This window comes from Quercus lobata, chromosome 2, assembly GCF_001633185.2.
Source record: "Quercus lobata isolate SW786 chromosome 2, ValleyOak3.0 Primary Assembly, whole genome shotgun sequence".
NCBI lineage: Eukaryota > Viridiplantae > Streptophyta > Magnoliopsida > Fagales > Fagaceae > Quercus > Quercus lobata.
This window is the reverse complement of record NC_044905.1, coordinates 8,133,059-8,159,144: the sequence shown is the minus strand read 5'-3', so window position 1 is coordinate 8,159,144 and position 26,086 is coordinate 8,133,059. Positions and strand designations below refer to the sequence as shown.

The following is a 26,086-nucleotide window of genomic DNA, read 5'->3' as shown; positions in this document are numbered from 1 at the left end:
GGAAGCTAGAAAAGAAAAAGGTTCGGCGTAACCTCGTTGGAGCAAGAAGCTTGGAGGGCTTAGGTGCACTGGGTAGATTAGGCTTGGAGGGTCTATTGCTGTCCTTGTATCCCAACTATATTTTCTAGTGGATTGATTACCGCTTGGAGGGCGGCGGAGAGGTTTTTCGCCAAGGGCTTCGGTTTCCTCTTCGATAACACATCGCGTGTTGTTTTTGTGTTTGCATCTTCCTTCCTCTCTATCTTTGTCTTTTAATTTATCTGCTGTGGATATTAATCTGTTATGGCTTAGATAGTATTTAATCAATTTCGTTTGATAGCATATGTTAAGTTTCCGCACACTAGTTGTTTGACATATTGCTTGAATTGATTAAGTTGTTATTTGGGGGTCTAAACGTTCAAAGGTGTTTTTGAACACGTTTTTGAACTTTCAGAAGCAATTCAAAAAGAGGGGACGGAGAGGAGGGTCAAGAACTAGAGCCTCCTAGGCCGTGCCGAGGAGAAAATCTTCTTGGGTAAGCACGGTTCACCCTTGTGCAATTACTGTGAACACCATGACCAACCACAGTCCAGTGATCAAGGCCTCGCATTTTAGCCCACTCTCTATAAATTTATTGTTTGGGCCTTTAGCGTTCGAACCCAATAAATCAATTTAGGGTCGTTACAAATTGAGTCCTTACAATTGGCGCCGTCTGTGGGAAGGCTTATGCGTTGGCACAGGCGGTGGTAGGATCAAACCCTTGTCAAACAAGAGTCTGCGAAAGCCCCTCCATCATTTCCAGCAGCACGTCGTTGTTGCCCTAATATAAAGTTCCGCTAGGGGCTACACTTCGAAGTGCTAGTGGCATAGGCAGTTCTAAGGGCTTCCAGTATCAAGTCAATGCCTTACACCTTAGTTGAGGGGCTAATCCTCGAAACTTAAAGAAAATCTAAGTTTTGGGTAGAACCAAGATCTTGTATGGTCCTCGGACTCAAATCTATGGGGAAACCAACTTAAAGAAAATCTAAGTTTTGAACAGAACCAAGGTCTTGCATGGTCCTCGAACTCAAACCTATGGGGAAACCAACTACTTAAAGAAAATCTAAGTTTTGGACAGAACCAAGGTCTTGTATGGTCCTCGGACTCAAACCTATGGGGAAACCAACTACTTAAAGAAAATCTAAGTTTTGTACAGAACCAAGGTCTTGTATGGTCATTGGACTCAAACCTATGGGGAAACCAATTACTTAAAGAAAATCTAAGTTTTGAACAGAACCAAGGTCTTGTATGGTCCTCGGACTCAAACCTATGGGGAAACCAACTATTTAAAGAAAATCTAAGTTTTGGACAGAACCAAGGTCTTGCATGGTCCTCGGACTCAAACCTATGGGGAAACCAACTACTTAAAGAAAATCTAAATTTTTGACAAAACCAAGGTCTTGCATGGTCCTCGGACTCAAACCTATGGGGAAACAAGGTCTTGTATGATCCTCGGACTCGAATCTATGGGGAAACCAACTACTTTGAAAAAAACTATAAGTTTTGGACAAAACCAAGGTCTTGTATGGTCCTCAGACTCGAACCTATGGGGAAACTAGTCACTAGAAAATGGCTTAAGTCCTAGACAGAATGGAAATCCCGCGCTGTCGTCGGATCCCCAGCTTTAAGGAAACTAACGCAACCGAGTGTTTAGACCCGGTACAGTCATACCTCAGTCCTCGGACCAGATGTCGAAAGCGGTTAAAGTTATGAATGTTGTCAGGAACGTGGCAAGGTGCCCTAGTGCTCGGTGACCCTCTCGAATAGTTCATTTTAGGTTACCCCTCCTCGAATGATCACCCCATATACAATACAGAGCATTCAGCTATTATCTCGGTTAGTTTTATATGGTTAACCTTTTTCAGGTTGGCATTATTGTGCCCACTAGTTTTAATAAGTTCAAAGTGATAACTCTTTGTTAACAAGGGTTTTGGCCCTAAGTATTGTTCAAAAGAAAAGGACACCATCACATCCACTCACAAAATAATTATTGCAGAAAAGAAAGAACACGTAAAATGGGATAACGTTATCTTTTATTAGACAAAGAAATAGTACAGCGTACAATAAGGGGCTTAAGCAAGCCTATACCAAAAGCTAACTACAGAAGCAAAAAGAAAAAGATACAAGGGAACGATAAATCCTTCAAATTCTGCTCTAACAGCGACTAAGCATGTCAGGATGGCCCCAGTGATGGAAGAGAAGAAGAAGCGGAGGCACCTAGGTGGCACCAGTGAAGGAAGAGAGGAAGAAGCAGGGATGTCTAATCCCTGTACCAGCTCTGACTCCCATCAAGCAAGTGTCATATTAGCAGCACTCGAGAAAGAGCGGATGGTACCGACAATGAGAAACCTCAGTGCTGTCGCACCGAAAATCTGATGCGACTTCCACCTGCTTTAGATTTTGGCTGAAGGAAGAAGAGGCTCCTTTCCTGCCTTATCAAGGGGAAGATATGTCTTGAGTCTTTGTCTCCCTTGCCCTGACCGGGACATCTTGAGTCTCGGGGAAACCCAATACTTCTGGAGAGGGTGTGGTCCCTTCACCCCCATCCTAGCCTTGACCATGTCACCCCCAAAAGCCCAGTCACACTGGTAATGGGGACTATGGGCACAACTGGAGGGTTAGGGATTTGAAAGGCTTAAAGGGTCTACAAATAAAGAAAATGACCCCCCACCGTGCTTCTTATATGGGGGGCAAACCAGGTGGCATTTAATTTGTGCAAATCTCCAAGAAAAGCTACAAACGAGATAAGTCCCGCTCAACTCCTAACGCCGTCTCCAACCGTTGGATTTGCGTCGCCTCGTAAAGAAAACTTATTAAAAACGTGCCTCATGCACTGAAACGGTAGGAACGCGGCGTGAATAAAACGAAAAGAATGTCTCATAACTAGGAGCATGTCCCAGGCAAATGAAGAGGCACCGGCATTAATGAAGGACAAGGCTGGGCAAGACATGACATAGACCTAACATCACCAAAACCCTCCTTTCAAGTATTAGTTAAATTATTAAATTTACCATATCCTAATAGTTTAAACTTTTAGGACAATCGGTAATTTAACCCTTCTAATGTGCTTCTCCATTTTATCCACCCTGCTCTATCCTATGATTCACATCTTCTTCAATCTTTCCATCCATACAAATTATTGATTTTAAGTTATTTAAAGCTCTCACTCCTTGGTATCTCTTGACCATTAAGGGCCCATTTGGTAGAACATCTTAAACACATGTTTTTAGTTTTTAAACAATATTATACGTATTTTCACATACTTTTTCACCCACAGATATTTCAAAAAAATACAAATAACATTACTCTAATTGTTCAATCAAACAGGCCCTAAGTCTTCCAACCTCTTCATCTTTATGTTTTCTTTTACTAAATTTACACTCCATTGTGTCACCATCAAACCAGAATTCTGAAAGGAAGCCTTCTCAATAATTTCTCACTTTGACTTTTGTGTAATATCATGAAAAGACAATGCTTTCATGTATGTCTTTCACATAATTAAGCTAGGAGCATTCTGGCATGTCATTAATTTTGATTGAAAAATTTCCTTGCTTAAATGTCAGTATGTCGCCATTCTATTGCAGGAATATCTTTCAATCGTGTGCCCCAAATTAAAAGCAATAAAGGACAGGAAGATTACTAACTGGAAAAAGGCAGGAAAATTCAATCAAGCAAGGTGCACTGGCAGCTGGCAGTTGCAGCAAACACAGTTTGTTCAGTCAAATTCCTTAATGGGGATACAACAGAAGAGCATCTAAGAGCATTCTTATAAGCTCTGTCATAAAAAATATCAATTTAAAATTCTATTTATAAGATGTTTTATCCTTCAATACTATACATTAAAATAATATTTATTATACATTAAAATAATATATTAACTACTCCCTATTATCATCATCGTCAACAACAACAACAACAATGGCACAACCACCACCGCCGCAACAACGGCCACCAACAACTACTGTCGCAACAACACCAATAGCCACCACCGGCACAAACCCACATCCACCAACACCGTCTCAAAAAAAAAAACACACACACACACACAACCAGATAGATCGGCACAAACCCACATCCACCAAACCAAACAAACCAACATCCCAAACCCACCACCGGCACAAACACACATCCACCAAATCAAACAAAACCACATCTCAAATCCACCAAATCAATTATAAAATTAATTACAATTTACACTAAAATCATAAATTGAATCGGACATACACCGAAACATTTTGGATGGGTTTAAGCTAAACATACATCGAGACATTTTTTTTTCTCTCCTCCTTCGGTGTTTGTTACCTTTCAAGAGCGACAATTAGATCATGACAACTGCCTCTGTCGTCGTCATTGATGGAAGTTTTCACTTCCAGCCATCGTGTCCTTCACACTGGAGTTCCTCTTCGTCGCAAAGTAGGTCAATGATCAGTGACGAGCCTGGGCGGTCTCTGTCTCTCGACGTATGAGATCATAAATCAGTGAAGAGAAAGCGAAAAAAGAGGAAAAAAGGGGGAAAAAAAACCGGTGAAGGAGATTTTATAGATCAGTGATGGTGGAATTTATGAGATGGTAGAGAGGAAATCGATGGTAGCTCATGATTCATGAATGGGAAGAGAATAGAGCAAAAGGGAAGAGGGGAGAAGAAAAGACTATGGGAGAGTGGATATGAAGAAGTAGAAAATGAGTGACTGAACGTGAAGATGATGATATATTTTAATCGGGATGAAAGAGAAAAATGAATAAAAATAATAATAAACGCATATAGCATTCTCATCCGTACCGTGCCAAAGATAAGAGCGCATTGTAGCATGTCTCAAAATTTTAGCACATTTAGCACACCTCATGATACTCTATTTTTTGTGTTTAATGTGTCAAATCCCAAATATTTGACATTTGGCATACCTCATGAGAATGCTCAAAGTCAAGCATATTCAACTTAAGCTTCTCACTGTAGCTGATTTGAGTTTACCTGTGCATAGAGTATCTACTTATTACATACAGCTTATCTCAACTAAGCCTTAATCCTAGCAAAATTGGAGTCGGGTTCATGCTTTAAATTCATGAATTTGATAAAACTTTACCTCTTACACAATTCTTAACTGAGACCTCATGTATTGGACCCTGAAAGGTTAATACAGACTTTCTTTAAGTTATGAGATTATTTGAGGATTATTACTGCAAATCCACACTGCTCAAAGAGCTTCAATATTTGAAAAGAATATTTCCAGGAGCCATAATGCTTTGGCATGGCATCTACTTCTTTTTTAATTGATAGATGCAGTTTAAGATTCTATGAACACTGGTCATCAATTTAATACACCAAAATAATGAGTAAAGATAGAAGATCTAAGAAATAACATTATATCTTTAAACAATCGGTAATCTCAACCATCAGACACAAAACTATAATGTTAGGAATCATAACCTTTTCCAATGCGCTGCATTGTATTTTCATGCACTAATAAAGTAGCATTGGGGTTGCACTTTTGGACAATTGAAAGACCAGAAACAAGCCAAGAAATAGAGAATTACTACCCAGTACAGCATCCGGTTTTTTAAAAAAACACATTAATCAGAATTTTAGAATGCAGATATCCAGCTAAAAGTAATAGTCAGAGAGAGCACCAAAAGTAAGTCTGAGAGAGCACCAAGAAAGTTTTATAGTGGAGAAGTTTTATTAGAGTAGAATTTACACTAAGAGATTAAGGGGAGGCCGTTTTCTTTAGTTGCTTTCCCCCTTTTTCTCTTTTTGTTTGCTTTGATAGGTAAACACAACTTTAACTCACTGTTTTCGTTTTCTTTTTTTTCTTTTTAGAAGAAAAGCTAAGATTTCTTGTTTACTGGCCATCAATAGTCCATCACTCCATCCCTCCCAAAACAAAATAAGTATGATGATAATGGCCCTATTTGGTTCTTATTGGGCTTGTTTTCATTTTTATTCTCAAATCCTGTACACATTTTCAGTTTGGCACAATTTTTGGGTCTTTTTTTTTTTTTTTTTTCCTCCTTATATCTTTTCAATTAAAAATTCACCACCACACCTACACCAATGGTAAAACCAAAACAAAAACCAAATCCATCAGCAGCTACCTCCATCACCACCACATCCCCCACCACAACTAAACCGCAAAAATTTCTCTGTAAAATTTGCCAAAGGGGTGTGGCTTCTTCCCACTAGCACCATCCTTTCAATTTTATCTTCCTTAGTTAACAGTCAGTGAAAAGGCAACGCTAGGATTACAAACAATTCCCAATGACCCAATTCATCAATTAAAACAATTTACTCAAAACATCAACCAAAACAAAAGTTCCACCCATTGATCATCACAAATCAGAATAAAACCAAAATTTCTAACTCAAAAAGAAAACATTCCCAATTTGTATATCCCCATAATTCAGCTAAAAAAATATGAATTAGCAATCAAGAGAGAGAGAGGGAGAGAGAGAGAGAGCTGAGAGACAGGGTGTCGGAGAGGAGAGAGAGAGAGAGAGAGTGAAGGAAAATGAGACAGCACCGTTGGGTGTGATTTTAGTATTTTTACTATTTTACACAGGTCTTGATAGTGACAGATGGGTCCCACTCTTATCCATTTTATTACGAGAATGCCACTGACTTCATATTTGCTGAAAATGAAAATACCAAAAAGTTTTTTTCATTTTCTGTAGTCATACCCACATTTTTGGATCTTAAAAATGAAAACTAAGAGCAAAAGACAAACGCAAACAAGTTTTTCACTGGTGAGTCCCACAGAAAACGGGAAATGAAAACAAAATACACCTCGTCTTCAAAGGAACAAAACACGGCCTGTACATCCTCCACAGAATCGCGAGAATCATTTTATTCTTTATCGGATTCATAGCATTTTATACATAAACTATTTTTTAATAAACCATTTGGAACTAATTTTTTTAGTCATCACCCAATTTTCACGGTTAATACATGCAGAAATAATCAAGTGTTTAACATGTGTGTGATATATCATATATCTCCTCTTTTTTTTTTGGAGAAGAATATATCTCCTTACTTATGTGTAATCTACTATTGTGATTGGCATTTAAAAACACAGCATTAAACAAAAAATAAACCTTTCCTCTCAGTTATGTTACTTAATACTATAAAAACTTACCATCCACATGACCCCCCCGATGATGATAGGTAACAAAGACAACTAACTTCCGTGGCAAAGCAGCAACTATTTTTTGGAGCTGATCATGTAAACAACAATTTTACCAGTTACTAAGAAAAAAATATTTTAAAAAAATTAGAAAGTAAGCATCATCTGCTGTAAGGGTGACTGCATATCATTTCATAGGCATGTACAAAGACACATCTCTAATGGGTTGTTTGGATGGAGGGAAAGTTGCAGGGAGTATAGGGGATGGGATGCGAGGTGTTTAATAAACCTTGCTTGGAATTTTTTTGTTTTTTGAAAGGGTGTAGGAAGGGGTTTGTGGGGATTTGGAGGGGTAAGATACCACTCCGAACCCCTCATTTTTTTAATTCCACCAAACTGGGGGAAGTTGGAGGGCAAGGGGGCGGGAAGGTAACCACTTAGATTAAAAAAAATTAAATTGTCAATTTATACCTATTTCTTTTCTGTTATTTTTTTTAGAATTTATATCTACTTCTTCTAATGAACATAGAGGGCTATAATTGTTAACTTATATGATGTTTATCATGTCCTCCTTCCCATTCAATTTTTAATACATCCAAACAAAGGGGAGGGGTATAGATATCCCTCCCCCTCTTAATTTGTAAAACATCCAAATAAGGGAAGGGATAACCATTCCCCTCCCCTCTCCTCTACTTATCCCCCATACCCTCTACTCCCCTTTCCCTCCAAAACACTGTAAGACTACTAATCATTTTAATTGATGAATGTAAATTAAATAAAATAAATATGAATTAATCAACAGCAACATACATTATCAAAACTATGTCCAATTATATGATTAGTCATATTAAAAAGAATTAATACATAACAGAAGAGAACCAACATTTCTGTTAGTTAAATCCTTAATTTTGTCAAATAAAAAGACAAGAAGTAGAGAAACCCTTAGAAAGCATGGAAACTACCAAGGATTTGATTATTGATCTCTTATTGTTCACAGCCTTGACAGCTGACAAGTTTTAAATAGGATCCTTCCCAGGAGAGTTCCAAATCCCAGTTTACGGTTACAAGTCAATCAAAATGTGCTGAAGGACAGATTCACAAACTCCATGGGAAGCCACATGACCTCTGGACCAATAGATTCTGTTGATGGCTAACATTAATATAAGACCAATTGGAGCTCCCAAATATCCAATAGCCAGATGGCATCCAGCTGATGTGAGACCAATTGTGATCCTCCAAGACCCACTAATGGCCTGAAAGCCACAAAAATGAGCCTTAGGGTCCATCAAACAAAGTTGCAATGAAACGTCAGGATTAATTTTCGTACAACCAAATGTCTACCAATTAAAAGAGGAAGTGCATTATATCCATACATCAGACAAAATAAAGGCTATATGGATTATTAGAAAGAGCAACTGATCCCAAAAGGAATGCTCTACAGGATGGAGCCCTAGTAAAGGAGCTTATTGACAGCCCTACATGAAGAGTTGTATTGGATCAAAACTGTCAGAATTTATCCAATACCCTTCCTTTTCTTAGGCACTCCCATTTTTAAAGGGACACATCAAAAGTGTGCCAGACACAGAGCTATAATTTGGTTCACAGGTGGAGGAACTTATCCAAAAGCCACTACTTTTCTTTGACGCTTCCATTTTATAAGACAGCACTGTTACTTAAGAAAGAGCAAAGATAGCTTCCGAGGACAGGGAAAATGTTTGGAACTCTGTCAAGCAGGTAATCCACACTAATGAGAACAGGAATCTTACTTTCTTTTATAAGACAGCACTGTTACTCAAGAAAGAGCAAAGATAGTTTCCAAGGACAAGGAAAATGGTGGAACTCTGCCAAGCAGGTAATCCACAAGAACGAGAACAGGATTCTTACTTCCTTTTTTAGGCACTCCCATTTTTAAAGGGACACATCAAAAGTGTGCCAGACACAGAGCTATAATTTGGTTCAGAGGTGGAGGAACTTATCCCAAAGCCGCTACTTTTCTTTGACGCTTCCATTTTATAAGACAGCACTGTTACTCAAGAAAGTGCAAAGATAGCTTCCAAGGACAGTAAAAATGGTGGAACTCTGCCAAGCAGGTAATCCACAAGAATGAGAACAGGATTCTTACTTTCATATAAATGGAAAACAATGGCTATAAAATTAGCTCATGTTTCTTTTTTCCCTTTTATAATTTGAAAGTGACACAAGTTTTTCCCTTAAAATGTATTCAAGTAGGAAATCCACGAGTATGTAAGAAGCCCACAGTATGGGACAACAATAAAATATCCTATTTCAAACATTATTGAGTTCACTAAATCCACAGATGGTATTTGAGAATGAGAATGTCAAGCAGAATAAAATACTAAAAATCATCTGTCAAAAAGGCAGCAGCATCTCGGCATAGCAAAAGAAATTATACTTCTTCATGGAATTCAGACCTCCATCCTGGATCCACTATCAATGCATCCCCAAGCAACAAAACTATTGTTCTCACTTTCATTTGAAACATTTTCAGGTGCAAATATGATCAAGTTTGTTGTACGGAAAGGCTTTGCTGTCTTACTTCCAATTGGTACAAGTTTAACACCAGGAGGATACTCCTGAAAAAAGGATAAAAGAAAAAGAAAAAGAATGGAAGATATATTAACATGATGCATGCTGACAACTATACAGAGGAATCCCCTTACAATGCGTTTGGATAATAGGATTTGGATTTGGGTGATTAAAATCCAAATAACTTGTTTGGATGCTTTCAAAAAAGTCAAGGATTTGGATTTGACTAATCCAACAAAGATTTTAAACATTTAAAATTCTTGGATTTGAAATGATATTTAAAATAAATGAATTTGAAATCATGGCATTTCAAATATATTGATTTAGAATCAAAATCCAATCCAAATTCAAGTTTCCAAACGCAACCTTATGTTTGAGTAGAAGTCTAAATGTTAAAAAATGACAACACTACCAGTATTTGAATATGGTATACATCTTGATTCAGAATCTGTTTCTTGAACATCATCTTCAAAGTTTAGACAGATAGGTATTAGATATAGGCAAAAATAGAAGCAACTTTATGGAATTGAACTTGCAATAAAGCTCTAGTCAAGAACTTTTATACCAAACGTTAGTACAAGAATTCTAACTTACAATTAGAATACCAAGAAGCAATATGAAATCATCCTTTGTCAGAAAGGGGGAAGGGGGGCAATTCTTTATGTAATGGCAAAGGGGTTTAGATACCCCTAAAATATAAAATGAACTACCAAGGGGTTTCAAACATGATTCTGTTGGAATTTAATTGTCTAAGCACCAAATTTCCTTTTCACATTTCTGCTTCCAAAAAAATTACCGAAAGAAAAAAGTAAATTTATGGGCCATTCAAAATCATTCTAATGACCCCCCAAAGTCAGGGTCATATCACTGCTTCTGCCTTCCGGATTATCCCTGAACTTTTAACACCCAGTGATTTGACAGCAGATCTTTCCTTGCAACTGAATGTTTTATTTTTGCTCCATCTAGAAATGGCACTAATTCACAAGTAAGCAAACCTGATGCCGTAAGATGGATGGGACTTTCTGATCTGCAGGTTGAATTGAGTCATTTCCAAGACCAACTACAATCAGAGGCCCCACACGATCACTGCTTGATTTTACTTCCAGAAGCCAGCTTAGACAGCTTTGGACTGACATCCACTTGCACCACTCTGCTAATGAATACTTCATATTAGTTCCATATCACATACAAGATATAGAATTTGCTATAAAAGTAATAAACTGCTTAAAATGAGATTCAAATATTCACATCAAGGAAGGATGGCGATTATTTATTAGAAATACCAAGACTGTGATCAGCAAAACATGCTAACTTGTTTCTTCTTTAGATAAGCAATATAATTTTGTCAGGAAAGTCCGATAACTCGGAACAGATGACAAAATTTCTCACTTAATTTCTACAAATCTTTACTCAGCTCCAAAATTCTTCATGTGATTAAGAAATTCTCCCAATTAAATCAAGATATAAAAGTGTCAAAGACCCAACATCCACATGAATAGACAAGCTCTTAAAGCAAGCACTAAAAAAATTAGTTTGTTTCTCAAATGTGTTTAATGTAAGACCCAATCAAGACATCCCTCATATTTAGCATTGCAAAAAATATTAAACTTGTATCTAATAATTAAAAAAATTAATAAAGCATATATATATATATATAAACAAACCTTGTAAATTTCGATCCCCTGCCAGCAATTTTCCCAGAATGAAAGCAGTATGAACCGGCAGCCCTGGTCCAAACTTAGCTTCCTTCACATACTTCCAGAACTTCCATTCTCCACCATCAGTTACCTCAAACCCCACTTGTTCCAATACCTATAAATATCCCAAATTCGCAACTGTAAACTTCAAAACAACTACATTTTCTCTGCATTGTTAAAAAATCAAATATAGCTAAATTTTACACACATAAAGTTTAACTTCTCACTAAATACTAACCCAAAATCATTATAAAAATAAATAAAAATTGAGCGTTTAAATGGCTTTATTAGAAACGAAACTCAAAATACAAAAATTACATGGATACAATCTGAATCACATATGGTGAAAATATAACATTTTGAACACAGTTTCCAAATAAAATCTTTAAAAAAAAAAAAAATTAGAAAAGGAAAAAGGGTTTACCTTTGTGAGAGCAGAATGGAGATCGAAGTTGGTCAAATTGATGGATTGTTCACCTTCGACGACGATCGGAGACTCAAAATTTCCGTCAAGAAGGTTCAGTTGCGTGGAGAGCAAGTCCCAGAGATCGGAATCCACGTAGGAATCATACTCCTCGTCGTTGAACCATATTCATTAGTGGCCTTTCAACATATTGATGATACCAACCAAGCCTTAGTCCCAAATTTTAAGATCAACAAAAGGCTGCTATATTGATGATCAATCTTATTTTATTGGCTATGGTATTTTTCATCTTACCCTTCAATTTGTTTGCACTGTGTTATATTAAAGGGAAGATTGGTAAGATTAGTATCATATTGTGTGCTTGTGTGTGTATAAATGTTAAAGGTTTCTTTCAAATTACAGCAACTACCTCAAATCCTTGTAAATTATATTGCAGCCTAGTACTAGGCTGCTGGCATGGCATTTTAACTGAAGAAAAATTTGAGTGTGACCAAGCTTTTGGGGAGCTTTAATAGTTGAAGACTACTTTGAATTGTGGTCAATAATTTTAGTTAAGGATACTCAGGACAGAAAATAATCATGAAATCTCACTGTTTCACTTGAAAGAGTGAAAAACCTAATCTGTACAAACTCATGTTTGAACCTAACCTGCAATTGTGTAGGCACATGGCCCATGTTTCAACTTTATTATGTTCATCTGTGCTCTGCTGTTCAATAGCATACCACAAATTGTATGTATACATAACAAGAAAACCATTTCCAGAAATCATTTTCCGTAAAACCCACGTGTTTGGCTGTCACGAAAAATGATATTTTCCGAAAAATGACTTCCGGTTGACCAATATTTTCACCTTTGACCCGGAAATGATTTTCTCCCCTCGTTTTCACTTCTAATCATTTCCGGAAAAGGAGAGAGAGAGAGAAGAGAGAGCCCAGATGAGAGAGAGAGAGAGCCCAGATCGTGCCGCGCCGACGAGCGGCGAGATCAAATCGCACCGTGCCGACGAGCGACACAATCGACGATCGCGCTGTGCAATCGTCGATCGAGCGGCGTGATCGACGAGCGGCGCGATCGCGATCGTCGATCGCGCCACTCATCGGACGAGCGTTTTGTTTCTCTTCGCGAGATCGCGCCGGATCGAGATCGCGATCATTGATGATTTTTTTCTGGGTTGTGGCTTGTGTTTTTCTAGATTTGTGTTTTCCTTCTTCTTTTCCAAAGACCAGAAAATATTTTCCGGAAAATTTTTTGAAAAGCAACCAAACACATGGAAACATTTTCCTTTTTCGGAAATTAGCATTTCTGAAAAATATGTATTTTCTGGAAAACGTTTTACAGCAACCAAACACAGCCTAATTTACAGAATAAAGCTTCTTAAATTCCATTGAAAATATCATTAAGCAATATCAGTACAACTTGCTCACTAACGGTTCGACATAATTACTCACAGACCACAATATCAAACAAGTCACTGATCCTAAATCTAATCCCTAAGAAAACGAAAGCAGGAGTAATGGCACCGTTGCTAATAGCAAAGCAGCTCGCTCATACACCAGTGGACCCGAACCCACCCTCGCCTCTAACCGTGGCGTCCAAATCCTCAACCTCGATCACATCAGGTGTCAAGATCTTCTCAATAATCAACCGTGCAATCCTATCACCCACTTTCACCTCAAAATCAACATCCGAATGGTTAAACAGTATAACCCCAACTGGACCCCTGTAGTCAGCATCGATCACACCTGCACCCACATCGATCGAGTGCTTCCACGCCAATCCAGACCTTGGCGCTACATAATCACAAATACCCATTTCACTAAAACTCCAAAAAAAACACTCAATAACACCTTTAAGACACAGGAGAGTGAGAAATTACCAACACGAGCGTAAGTTCCTTCAGGGATTGCAATGCTCAGATCGGTTTGAACCAATGCTTTTCCTCTTGCTGGTACTTTAGTCTCCGTTGCACTGCACAAATCATAAAAACCCCATAAGCAAATTTTTCTTTTTTCTTTATTTGGATGAAGAAAAATTGAAAATATTGTGGATTATATGTATATATATATACCTGGAGAGATCGTAGCCAGCAGAGAGAGGAGAGCCTCTGGAAGGTAAAACAGCTTTCTCAGAAAGCTTTTTCACTCTGAGTAGTGAAATGGGGTCCTTCGAGATTTCAGCAGCGACGCCGTTTTGGCCAAGCTTTGGGATCTTCAGCGATGGTTCTTTGATTTCGGGGCTGTGATTTTGAAGATCTGGCTGAGCCATGGTGAGGACTGTAGAGAAGGAACGGTTGAGAAATGGGTATTTGCAAAAGCTGAGTTTTAGGAACCGAGCAGAATATGGGTTGGGTTTAAATATAGGGATTGCCACCAAAAATGGAGTTTCGCGGGTTTTGGCGCCAAGCTTTCCCGCCATTTTCTTGTAGCGTACGTACTGGGTTAGGTTGCTCAGTCCGAGCTGTGTCCAATTGAGCTTCACTCTTCTCATTCTAATGAAATTTGCTACATTACATTACTCAATTATTTTTCGTATTATACATTAATATATAGCCCACTCTGCTGCTTATATGGGCTTTGTCTTATTTCATAAAAAATAAAATAAAAATATGGGCTTTCTTTGCATTGGCTTTCTTTTAATGCAAAGAAAGCCCCAGCTTGTTTTGTGTAATTAAATTCATGACTATTCAGAAAATTAATAATAAAATTATTATTATTAATAAAAATATATAGTCAACAATGATACAAGTATACCACCATGGTACATGACGCTTGATATTTGGTGTCACCGTTACGTGTGTAATGTAACAACATTCAGATGGAGAATTCACTTTCATAGTTCCATGTGAATGTCATTACATGTGTAACAATAATATAAAATCATTTTTCAATTGATATTATTCATTTCTTGTAGTATACATAAATGCATGACAAAATTAATATCATCATGAATGTTATTTATTATTTAATCCATAAAATCGTTCATTTGTGTGTTTTTAAAATAACACGTAATATATAAATATGAACAATTTACTTATGAAATTTGAAGCTTCTCCTTATGTCACCGTGAAATAAACTACACTGTACACCCATATCAAGCATTAAACCTTCAAAATAATGTAGTCGGGGCTTGGTGTGCAATGGTTAATGCATTTTGTGTTGTGAGTTTCGCATTTAAATAGTATACACGCTTTGTGGGGCTGCCAAACAGTGAAGCATATCTGGTAGGAACTTGAATGTTGCAGAAATTTCCTATCAGAAAGGTTTGTAAGTTTCCGAGATTTATTTCAAGGAATCCTTGTACAAAAAAACCAACACATGGCTGAACTGTTTGCTTACATGGGATGGAGTCTATGGTTCAACAGGAATGCAAAAAGGGTCGGGTCCACATCCTTGCCAACGGACAAAATTTTCAATGATGGTGTGGAACGGTTGCAAGAGTATCACTCGATGCAAGATTATCCAACACAACAGGACGTGGTTTCTCACTCAACCCAATGGCGGCCTCCCCCACATTCAGTCTACAAAGTAAATTTTGATGGAGCAACTTTCATAGATATGGACTCGGCGGGTTTGGGTTTGGTTGCTCGTGATTCAGACGACATGGTTATCGCCTCCCTTTCAGAATGCATCAGACTACCACCAACGGTTGCTGACTTGGAAGCTTTGGCATGCAGAAGGGCCATCTTATTTGCACTCGAATTAGGACTCCAAGACGTGGTGTTGGAAGGTGATTCGGAGGTTATTATCAACCACCTCAAACCAGACTAGCCCTGTTTGACAGCTTTTGGGCACATAATAGAGGAAGCACGGACACTTTCAGCCAAGTTGAGACAAGCATCTTACTCACACACAAAGCGCAAGGGTAACAAAGTAGCTGATAAGCTTGCAAAATTAGCAAAAAACTTGTATGAACCACAAGTGTGGATGGAGGATATTCACAGTAATGCTCTGCAATTTGTATTTTTTGACAGAGGCTTAATGCCTGTTTAATGAAAAGTTCATGATCGTTTTCTCAACAAAAAAAAAAAAAAGGAAGAAGAAGAACTTGTGTGTTATTATGCATTTTAACCATATGCATGTTCGAAAAGTTTTTTAAAGCACTTTATTATATGCATGTTTTAAGATCTCAGAATAAGACACCCTCTTAAGGTCTATTTGGGAACAACTTATTTAGTTGAAATTGAAAATTTTTTGCTGAAAGTGTAAAAAAAAAAAATAAAAATAAAAAAAAAAGTTAAAAGTTAGTTTAATAGTACAATGAGACTTATGAATAGTACCAAAAATTGCAATGTGACCCATGAATAGTATCAAAAAGAAGTTAAAAACTAAATAAATTGAAGCAAATAAGCTCATCCCAAACTCATCTAATGTCTCAAATCTTATTTATCTAATCTTATTATGCATGTTGCTTGCCATTATCGTGTTGCCGATAAGTAGTGTTAACTATGGTAATTGAATTCCAACTTGGTGAACGCCAGACTTCAAGTCTAAACCAAGTGTAAATAGAACCCAAAAAAGGAAGTTTACTAATTTAATTAACATCAAAATCAAACGGTTCGTTTTAAATCACTTTTCTTTTTCTTTTTTCTTTTTTTGGAGAAACAAACACACACAAAAAGGAGATGAAAATTAGTTCTAACACAAAGGCACACCACAATTTTACTCAAAAGTCATGGCAACTTTTAAGAGAGGGTGAGGCAAGTTATACTACTATCATATATGATTACTTTTATATGTTAAGGTGAGTCTTAACTGTGGACATCTAAACTTTAATGATTTGTGTTGTGATGTTTGATGCTCAAATAAGTTAAAATATCTTATTGTAGATAATTTTGGTTATATATTGGTTGGGGAATGTCGATTGGATGATTTTGTAATGCTTATACATTTCATACCATTAATTTCTTTTTAATGAATCATACCATTTTTACTTAGGCTGCATTTTTGTTTCCCTGTAAAATAGTTTACAACAAAAAATGCTGAAAACAATTGTTTTCTAGTGTTTGGTTAATTAGTTTGATTCTTGAACATGCTTGAGTTTTTTTTTTTTTTTAGTGTTTGGCTCCACAAAAAAAAAAAATGATTAAATATATCAAAGCAAATTACAACAAATTATACATAAATCAACTTACGCACACCCAAATGCTAGCAATTTCATCAAATGATAATAATAATAATAACTAGCCTCATCACATACGCTCTGCACATGCAATGAGGCTTATTTATTTATTTATTTTGAGTTTAATGTAATTTTTCAATTTGAATTTATTTATTGTTAGTGAGGTTACACAAGAAGGAATGTTTAAAAAACTAAAATTTAGGATTTGAAATTAAGTAAACTATTGAGTTTAGTGTGTGCTAGATTTTAGGAAAAAATGTATCAAACGTGCATGAAATATATTTAAATAGAAAGTGTGCTAATTTTTAGAAAAAAAAAATTTTTTCTTTGATATATATTTATATATTTTTTAATTTTGTTGAATTTCAATTTTAACCCCATTTTTTTTTTTAAGAATAAAGATTATCTAATTAGATTAGTGGTATTTTTGACATTTTTTAAAGTCATAACTAACTTTCTGAATCTTCTTAATATATAGAGATAATAAACCCATATCGACTAAATTGCATTGTTGGATGATGTCTCTAGCGGGGATGGACTACGTCAAAGTAACGACACCTCTGACTGGGTGGATTGTAACAAAGTAGCGATGATGATGACTTCAACGATCAAATTGCGAACAATTAAGGGGATGGTAAAAGTGTGAAGAAATGATAAAATGAGCAAGAGAGGACAACTTGATGTTGGCATCGCTGCCACCTTCTTTGACTGAGTTTGGTGGGTTACTAGAGGAGCACATTATTACAAAAGATAGGGGGCTAGGCTTCGAAGTGAGTGAGAGAGATGTTTTGAAAACATGTTTTACAATCTTTTTGGGCATAAACCATTTTTCACATTGTACAATTACATTAAACAACCAGAAACATATTTAGGGATGAAAGCTTTTATTGAAATAACCACTTGAAAATGTTGGGAAAAAAAAACATTTTATTACAAACAAAAAATGTTTGTAAAGATATATACATGAAGACTCACCTCGGCCTCATCAAGCACAATGGGCCATGCGGCAAAAGTGTCCTCCTTGAGCTTGGACTACAAAAGAGAAAAATGAAAGGATACATACATGAAGTTAGCCACTGGTAAAGATAGCAAAATACTAAATAAAGATAAGGGAAAGATTAGAGATAACATACTTTCCTCTTGGAAGGGGCAGCGGGAGTTAGGGGAGAAGTCTTTCTCTTGCTGCCACAAGTCTTGCTAGAAGGAAGAGCATCTGAAGGCTATTTCAGTAGTGAGGGCTTAGGCTTGACCACGATAGATTTCATGGTGGAACAAGTTCTCACAGCAGGAGGAGGAGGGCTCTCAAGAATGATACTACCAATAGGGGGGAGGTCTCCTACATATGGAACTATATCAGAACAAACCTCAAGGGTACTCATAGCAATGCCCTTACCCTTCTTGGAAAATTTAGTCTTGGCAACCATAGAGGTCGAACCCTTATTTGGTGCAGATGGAAAGGGGTTCAAAACCTTTACTTTCCTCTCCCAACTTGGGGGGTACTTAACTACATGCCAGAACCAGCCTTGTTTCTTTTCCTGCCACTCAAATCTACCAGACCTATTTTGCTTCCTAACATACGCAATTATGGATCTGGAGGGAACAAGAAGGTGTGGGTTTGGAGAAAGAATAGTGTGCAAGCCTCAAGGAGGTATGTGTGAGAAGCCACGACCACCCACAATATCCTCATGTAAGGAAGTCATGACTGCTTGCCAGTAGGCATGCATAGGGGCAGTACAAAGCCCCACTTTCTAGGAACTAAGGACCATGACAATGTTGAAGAGCTTCCTCCAATAATCAAAGGCATGCAGATAGAGGAAAGGGCAAACCGAAGTGGCAGAATCTAGAACTAAGGTAAAATCATTAAGAACATCCTAGTCAAGGCCAAATTGCCTCCTCACCCTGTGGGCAGAATAGTGCTTATACCTTACCCCTTCATCAGTCAAATAGGGCAACCACCCTTTATACTGCCTGCCATGATGAGATTTGCCATTTTTTTACCCCTCAACTGCTTTTGGCTCCTTATGAGTGTCCTTCCAAGACTGCCCACTGGCTTGCCGACTGCCCAGCCACTACCATTACACTAAATGTGTTGGATGCACTAGCCCTTATTCCCAAACAAAAATGGCTTGGCTTGTCTTGTTTCTTACCTCTCTCTGTTTTTCACTACTCTTATCTGGATAAGGATTAAGCCTCTCTCTCACCTACCTCTACGGCATGCATCAAGTGGTCTCAACTTATACTTACTTCTTTTGGATAAGATCTCACCCCAGCAGGACATTTCTCCCCAAAGAAGTTTGAGTGAGAACCCCTAAATAGGCCCTCTCCTTCTCCCCATCGCCAGACCACACCCTCTGATACCCTTGACCCGTGGCCCACGTCTCATGTATTGCCTTTCATCTCTTCCTCGGACTGGGCATTACTTGGGTGAAGGCCTTCACCTTCCTGCCAAGCCCATGTTCCTTTCTTTCCTGTATTCGTGGGCCTCTTGGCTATGGGTCCTACCATGCCACTTCATCGTGCTTGCTATAGCATTACCTTTCCTTTTTTATTTCTTGCCCATGGGCTTATGGGCTGATGCTCCTGCCGTGCCAGCTCACTTCTTTATCAATCTTTTGCTCATGGCTTCCTTGGCCCATTTTCCATGTCTTTACATCTTTTGGGCTTTATTGGCCAACATTCCTGCTATGCCAGCCCATTTCATTCCTCGGGTTTCCTCAGCCCATTTACTTCTTCTTTACATCTTTTACTTCCATGGGCTTTTTGCCAGATCCTTTGGGCTTCCTCGGCCCAATTACCACATTTTTATCTCTTATTTACTTTTCGGGCTTACTAGCCTTTAAGCCATCCCAATAAATTTGCCAATTCATTTCCTAAGCTTCCCCAACCCATTTACTTCCTCTTTACCTCTCTTATTATTCCCATGGGCTTACTACTTCATTCCTTGGGTTTCGTCGGCCCATTTACTCCCTCTTTACCACTTTTGATTCTTGTGGGCCTGTTGACCATCAATCTAGTCATTTCAGCCTGCTAGACTTGCTTCCTTATTCCCTTACTATTTCCCCTTTCCCACTTTTTCCATATTGTTGGGCTTCTTCTACTGTTGGGCCCTTTGTCAAAAATGGGCATCAACAGCGGTCAACTTCTTACTTGTTCTTTTCTGAGCCCACAAATAACATCACTTTTTTGTTTACGAATAATCACTCACCACATCAGCAATTTGTAAAAGATTTATAAAAAGTTTGTATTTCTAGCATTTTCCATTAGGTAGATATTCCAAAATTTACTTTACAAAAAAAAAAAAATCTCAAAAATACTTACTTGCAATTATATATATATATATATATTTATTTATTTATATATTAACTTGGGGGAAGAGAGTAATGGGAATGGTGAGACTTAAGCTTTAATTGAAAAATGAATGTGGGTTAAAGAGTTGGGTAACGATTTATTGGAAGAGAAAAAGGATCAAATGGTTGAATTTCCCATTAAAAAAAATGATGGAATTTAAAATGCCAATCAAGTCAATCTTATAAGAGGGGGGAAAAGGAAATAATAAAATTAAGTAATGATAGAATCATTGAATATATGAGAACTTAAAACCGCAAGTTAAGAGAAGGTAATATGATTGCTCATAGTCTAGTTAGGTATTGCTATAAATGTTTTAGATTATGTTGTGTGGATGGAGGATGCTGCAGTACAAATTCTCAATGCAATTCAGATGGATTTAGCTAACTTTTCTTTATAAAAGTTCAGCCTTTTCCCTTGAAAAAATACCGCAAGTTGAGAATAATAGGAAATAATTAAAATAAGATTAAGGAAAGAAAAGATATATAAGGGGAAAAACATAGATAAAATTCTAATCAAATTACTAAAAAATATTATCAAACTACTCCTAAAAAACCAATGAAGAAAAAAAAAAAAAACTTCCAAAAATATTTCACTATCATTACATTAATTGGATGGTCACTTCATATAATTAGATAGATAGTCCAAATTTTATATTTTTTATAAAAATTCCGAAATATATATAAAGCACTTAAATTGGAGATTTTAGAAATTTATAAAAGAAAAGAAAATTGGCACTATAAACATATTAACGGATTTTCAACATAATTTATGGCTTCGGCTTCTTTACTCCTATTCTTATGTCTTTCGAATTCGGCCTATTTCTCCATTAAACTTTTCTATTTTTTATTGTCCAATTAATAAATTTGGGGATTTTAAGAGTTTATAGTCATTCTTGAAATAACATTTACAAGGATTTGCCTTTTCATTTCTTAATCAGCTTTCCATGATATATAAGAAGCACAAAAATGGTCTTCCCCCTCTCTATGTGTAGACGCTCGATTTTGCACCCATGATTTAATCAAGGAAGATGATTGGAATGACCATCCATGTACCCCAAAAATCATGATTGCATTACATGCATTAATTCATTCATTGCATATCATAAAAATGATCTTGAGATTCTAACGATTGCAACGGTATGTCTGGTTCCCAAATCGGATTGTCGGATCGAAAGATATTGTATGATCAAGTTTGCACGATCAGCATGCATTATGTCTAGGTAGAGTCAACCATGCATGATTAATTTAAATTAATTCTGATTGGTTAAACAATTAAAATTAATTAAATAAATTTTTGATTGGTTGATAATTAGTGTCTAAAATAGGATTGCTTCCATGGGAATAAAAGGGATAATTGGATAACAATAAAATTGTGGATAATTTGAACCTTATCAAGATTTATTTTAGGGTATTTATCTACAAGATAATTGTTATCTGAAAAGACCTAAATTATCCAAGAAAGAGATAAAAATCTTAGAATATGGATTGGAAATACATCTAAGGGCAAGGCTTGGCTCAAGAAAACCTAAAAAAGGAGTCCAAAACGCACCCGAATATGAAAGTGCGATCAACACCCAAGAGTACCATTCGGCACTTTTGGAGTGCCAATCGACACTTTAAAAGTCCTGAATGGCACCCTTAAAGGCTAAGGCTCAATTCTCTTCAGGTGTCGATAAGGCACACCTTTTTCGACTTTTTCGCAGAAAGACGCGTCTTGATTCACATTCTACCCGTTGTTACTTATTTTTTAAGCATTCCAGTCTTTATAAATAGGGACTGAATCTCAAAATTCAACACATTCTTTTACGGTCTGAGAGCACATTCTTTTTACACTCTAGGAGAGACACCTTTTCACACTCTCAAATTTCTCACCCCATTTTTTGGTATTCTCTAATAAACTAGGGTTTTTAGTTTCAAAGATAATTGCATAAATTTTTTTGAACCCTAAAACATCCTCTCAAGAAGAAGAGGTGCTCCATGCAAGAGGTTGTTTCCGATTACCCTCTTCTTTTCTTTATGCTTCTCTTGTAGTGATGATGCATGTTTGTATTTTTTTAGTTTAGTTGTTTCAAGTATCCATAACATGAATTGTTAATTTATATTGTTAAAGCACGTTCTTAATTCCTTTATTACTTTTGTGATCTCTTTCTTATTTTCAAAAATCTGCATGTAAACAATTATTTTTCATGAATCAAAAACGGATCTACATCTTCATTAGATGTAAAAATGAATTTTTTTTAATCAAAAACAGATCTACATCTTCATTAGATGTAGATTTGAATTTTTCTTAAAATTAAAACGGATCTGCATCTTCCTTAGATGTAGATCTGGATTTTTTTCAAATAAAAAATGGATCTGTATCTTCATTAGATGCGGATCTGAATTTTTTTTAAATCAAAAGCTGATTTGTATCTTCCTTAGATACAGATCTAATTTTTTTTTTTTTTAACATAGCAGATTTTGAAATAAAGAAAAAGATCATGCATGGTTGTGTTTGTTGTGTTTGTTTTATTCAATATATGTAGCATAAATTTACTTCATGAATAAAATCCTCTTCTTAAGCAATCTTTTTCATACTTTTTTGAACATATAAAAACAGATCTGATCTTTTATAAACCAAAATCATTTTCTTTAAGTTCTTAAAAAAAGATCTGAGTTTTTTAAAAACCAAAAGACTTTGTTTTATTTAATAAACACAGATTTGAATTTTCTCTCCAAAAACCACTTTTTTTACACAACAAAAGTAGATCTGATTTTTTTATAAACTGAAATCAAATTCTTCTACTCACAACAATAGATCTGATTTTTTTAAACAAAGAGGATGATGCATTCATAAATAAATTTGTGTGATTTAGTTTTGTTCACATGTACAACATATCATTCATAGCATGCATAAAAGGGGTACATAGGTCACAAGAGTCTAGAAGATCAGATTCTGTCTGGGCGAAATGGGTGGTTAACACCTTCTCATTCCGTAACCTAGCCTCCGAATTTAGGTCTTTGGATAAATAGATCTAAGCCTTGTCTTTATTTTTATTTTGGGTAGTTTGTAACTAGGACAAAAAGCCACGTAATTATTTTGTAGTTTGTAACTAGGACCCAAAGCCATGTAATTTTTCAAATTTTCAAATATGTATTTTTTTTTATTCAATCAATGATAAAGGAATAATTCAGTCATGTATTTATATTTAGTTTTTCTTTTCTTTTTTGTATTAAAAAAAAAAAAAAGTGGCAATTTTACACCACTTACCCAAAAAGAGAGATGCCCTTAAAAGTATCAAAATCCTTTTTTTTAGAGGCACTTTTGCGGTCTCTCACACTATGATGCATCTTCCTATGAGTAAAACTTCAACTACAGCATAAAATGAACATGTCTCAAAAGGTCTCTCCCTTTCCTCTTTTTCATTTTTTATTTTCTTTATAGAGAGCTGTATTTGAAAATATTATTCAAAATGCACTAATATTGTATTTTCAATACCATAAATTTATGTTGAATTTTATGTCAAAATAATTAGTCTTTATTCACTAAATGGTAGCAAGAATTTTTTTTGAATGTTTTTGTGTAACATAAATAATTGGAAAGGGATTGGTTTAGATAAGTATGATAAGGTTGTATAATAATATATCTACTCAATAAAATATGGTTAGTTGCTTAATTATATGTGTACAATATATTTGATAAAATTGCAGGATGCATATTTTTATGTTTATTCTAAAATTCTTAATGCAAGAAGTATGGACAGAGGGTAGAGAGATGAGGAGGATGAGTTGGTGATGATAGAGTAAGTACCAAAAGACGACATCAAATTAATCAAGAATTCAAGTCAAAGTCAAAAGGAAAGTGTTTGTTTGTTTAGACCCCTTGAATACAGATTAGTTTAACCTAATTAATTAGCCAAGTAATTACTTAGATTAATTATTCAGTTTTAGGTAAAACACATAATCATGTCATACAGTGTGGAAAGATGAAGAAGACAATGATATGATTACCCAGGAAAACCAATGAAATTGTCTAGTTTCAAGTTAAAACACCTTGGGAGGATTTGGCCTAACTATCCTCAAGGTAAAAGATTCACTATGATAGAATGGAAGTTTACAATAGATTTTCCCCTAAATCTAAAGCTTCCTCTTGTAGAACTTACTCACAAAAACATGTGCAGCTCCAAATCCACGTACTCCTCTATCTTAAATTTTTTGCACACAAACACCCACGTTTGTGACTTTGAGATCCTACTTAAAGGTTTTAGATTACCGTCAGTAGTTGATCTTTTACAGTAACTTGGTTCCATCAGTTCTTGATTGTAGATCTCTTGATCCAGTAGATGCTTATTAAGTTAGAAGATACAAAATCTCTCAAATCTCACAAGAGTAACTCACAAGACTTCCTAGAACCACTAAAACGTAGTTAGGGTTTTTCTTTTATATCTAGTGTTTCACTTGAAACCCTAAATGTTTTTGTAATGTTTGGACTGAAATAGAATTCTGCAAAAAAATCATGTTTGCGATTTTTGATCGGTCGAGGCTTAATTTCGATTGGCCGAATCTCACTGAAATTAAATTCTCCTTTTCTGCAGCTTGAATGTTCTTGAATCCTAATTTGTACTATCATGAGCAATGTCTAATACATAATCTAGACACATTTTAATCTTGGTTTGCCAACATACATAAAAATTGAAATCCAAATATTTAAACCTAAACATTTAGAACCTAATAGAAAGAAATCAATTCTCCAAGTTGCCTGATAACTGTTTGGAATGAAGAAATAACAATGTATATTTTAAAAAACATTGTTCTTATTAATTTAAATTGTTCTATATATTACTTATTGTTCTTTCTAGTTGTGCTCGGTTTGAATGATAATCCTAGAAAAAAAAAAAGTTACTCTTTGTTTCTATCACTTCTATCAAATTTTAACATTTTCTTTTTCCTTTAATATCTTATAAGTTTTAAATTTTTTTTGGGGGGTCTGTGTGCATAAACTCAACATGAAAGTGTTGTGTTATATTTGGAGTTTTTAGCTCTTTACGTATGATTAATTTTACAATATAAAATAATTGTAATTAAAATAATCACAAAGAATAATTATTGAAAATTGCACACATTTGTTTAAGTCATAGGGCTCTTCAACAAAAATTTGTTTAAAATGTGCAAATAATGAATGATTAAAATCTGTTAAAATCTCAAGGTTTGCATTTCTTAAATTTAGGTTGTATGTTTCAAGATTGAGTTCTTTGAGAAAATGAGATGTAAAGTAGGTAAAGGTTCGCACGGGTTAAAAACTAGCTTATATAACAAATAAAATAGAGATAAACTTATTTTATTTTTCTTTAATATCATATTTTATTGAAGTTTCTCATGCATTGCATGAGCTGTTAATTAGTTGTTTTGATGAAAAGTCTTGTGTAAAAATAGTTTTCTGCGTTTTTCTTTACTTGGTAGTATCAGTAAAAAGAAAAAGAAAAATGTGTTAAAGGAAAACCATCTATTGGCTTCTCTTATTTAGCTTGGCATGAGATAGAGTTGTTTTCTAGAAAACAACTTTGTTTTAAGCTAAGCTAAAAAAAAGAATTCAAACATAGATCTTGTTTTCCTTCTAGAAAACAATTTTATCTCATACTAAGTTAAATAAAAGAAATTAAACAATAGTTTTCCAACTCATTTTAAGGTTGCTACCAAATATAGGAAAATGTGATAGCTTTCTAAAAAAATTATTTTTAGAAAATGATTCATTTACCAAAAAATGTAATGCTGCTTGCTTTGTTGGTTAATCATGTTTTCCTATGCTTGGTCGTATCAAAAAATAATAAGCCAAAGAAAAA

General features: G+C 35.7%; 3 protein-coding genes across 3 annotated transcripts; 1 reads left to right on the top strand and 2 right to left on the bottom strand.

Moving 5' to 3' along the window:
* Positions 1-9,316: 9,316 nt before the first annotated feature.
* LOC115974312 lies at positions 9,317-11,959 on the bottom strand. The gene is made up of 5 exons (XM_031094604.1): positions 11,802-11,959; positions 11,345-11,492; positions 10,676-10,830; positions 10,093-10,146; positions 9,317-9,727 (listed from the first exon to the last, which is right to left on the bottom strand). Exons 3-5 carry the CDS (start codon positions 10,814-10,816, stop codon positions 9,560-9,562), a joined length of 363 nt encoding a protein of 120 aa, XP_030950464.1. The 5' UTR covers positions 10,817-10,830; positions 11,345-11,492; positions 11,802-11,959; the 3' UTR covers positions 9,317-9,559.
* A 1,199-nt stretch (positions 11,960-13,158) lies between these two features.
* On the bottom strand, positions 13,159-14,296 carry LOC115974310 (deoxyuridine 5'-triphosphate nucleotidohydrolase-like). The gene is made up of 3 exons (XM_031094603.1): positions 13,871-14,296; positions 13,679-13,770; positions 13,159-13,592 (listed from the first exon to the last, which is right to left on the bottom strand). Exons 1-3 carry the CDS (start codon positions 14,287-14,289, stop codon positions 13,348-13,350), a joined length of 756 nt encoding a protein of 251 aa, XP_030950463.1. The 5' UTR covers positions 14,290-14,296; the 3' UTR covers positions 13,159-13,347.
* An 820-nt stretch (positions 14,297-15,116) lies between these two features.
* LOC115958434 lies at positions 15,117-15,569 on the top strand. The gene has a single exon (XM_031076850.1). The coding sequence runs from the start codon at positions 15,117-15,119 to the stop codon at positions 15,567-15,569; it is 453 nt and encodes a 150-aa protein (XP_030932710.1).
* Positions 15,570-26,086: the final 10,517 nt, after the last annotated feature.

Bases quoted from the DNA above. Each gene is read 5' to 3' on its own strand.
- LOC115958434 (XM_031076850.1), top strand. From the start codon at position 15,117: ATGGCTGAACTGTTTGCTTACATGGGATGGAGTCTATGGTTCAACAGG.
- LOC115974312 (XM_031094604.1), bottom strand. From the start codon at position 10,816: ATGTCAGTCCAAAGCTGTCTAAGCTGGCTTCTGGAAGTAAAATCAAGC. The intron at 10,147-10,675 runs GTTTGCTTACTT...TAAACTTTGAAG, and splicing joins CATCCATCTTACGGCATCAG to ATGATGTTCAAGAAACAGAT. The intron at 9,728-10,092 runs GTAGTGTTGTCA...TCCTTTTTTCAG, and splicing joins TATACCATATTCAAATACTG to GAGTATCCTCCTGGTGTTAA.
- LOC115974310 (XM_031094603.1), bottom strand. From the start codon at position 14,289: ATGAGAAGAGTGAAGCTCAATTGGACACAGCTCGGACTGAGCAACCTA. The intron at 13,771-13,870 runs GTATATATATAT...TGATTTGTGCAG, and splicing joins GCTGGCTACGATCTCTCCAG to TGCAACGGAGACTAAAGTAC. The intron at 13,593-13,678 runs GTAATTTCTCAC...GTGATTATGTAG, and splicing joins AGGAACTTACGCTCGTGTTG to CGCCAAGGTCTGGATTGGCG.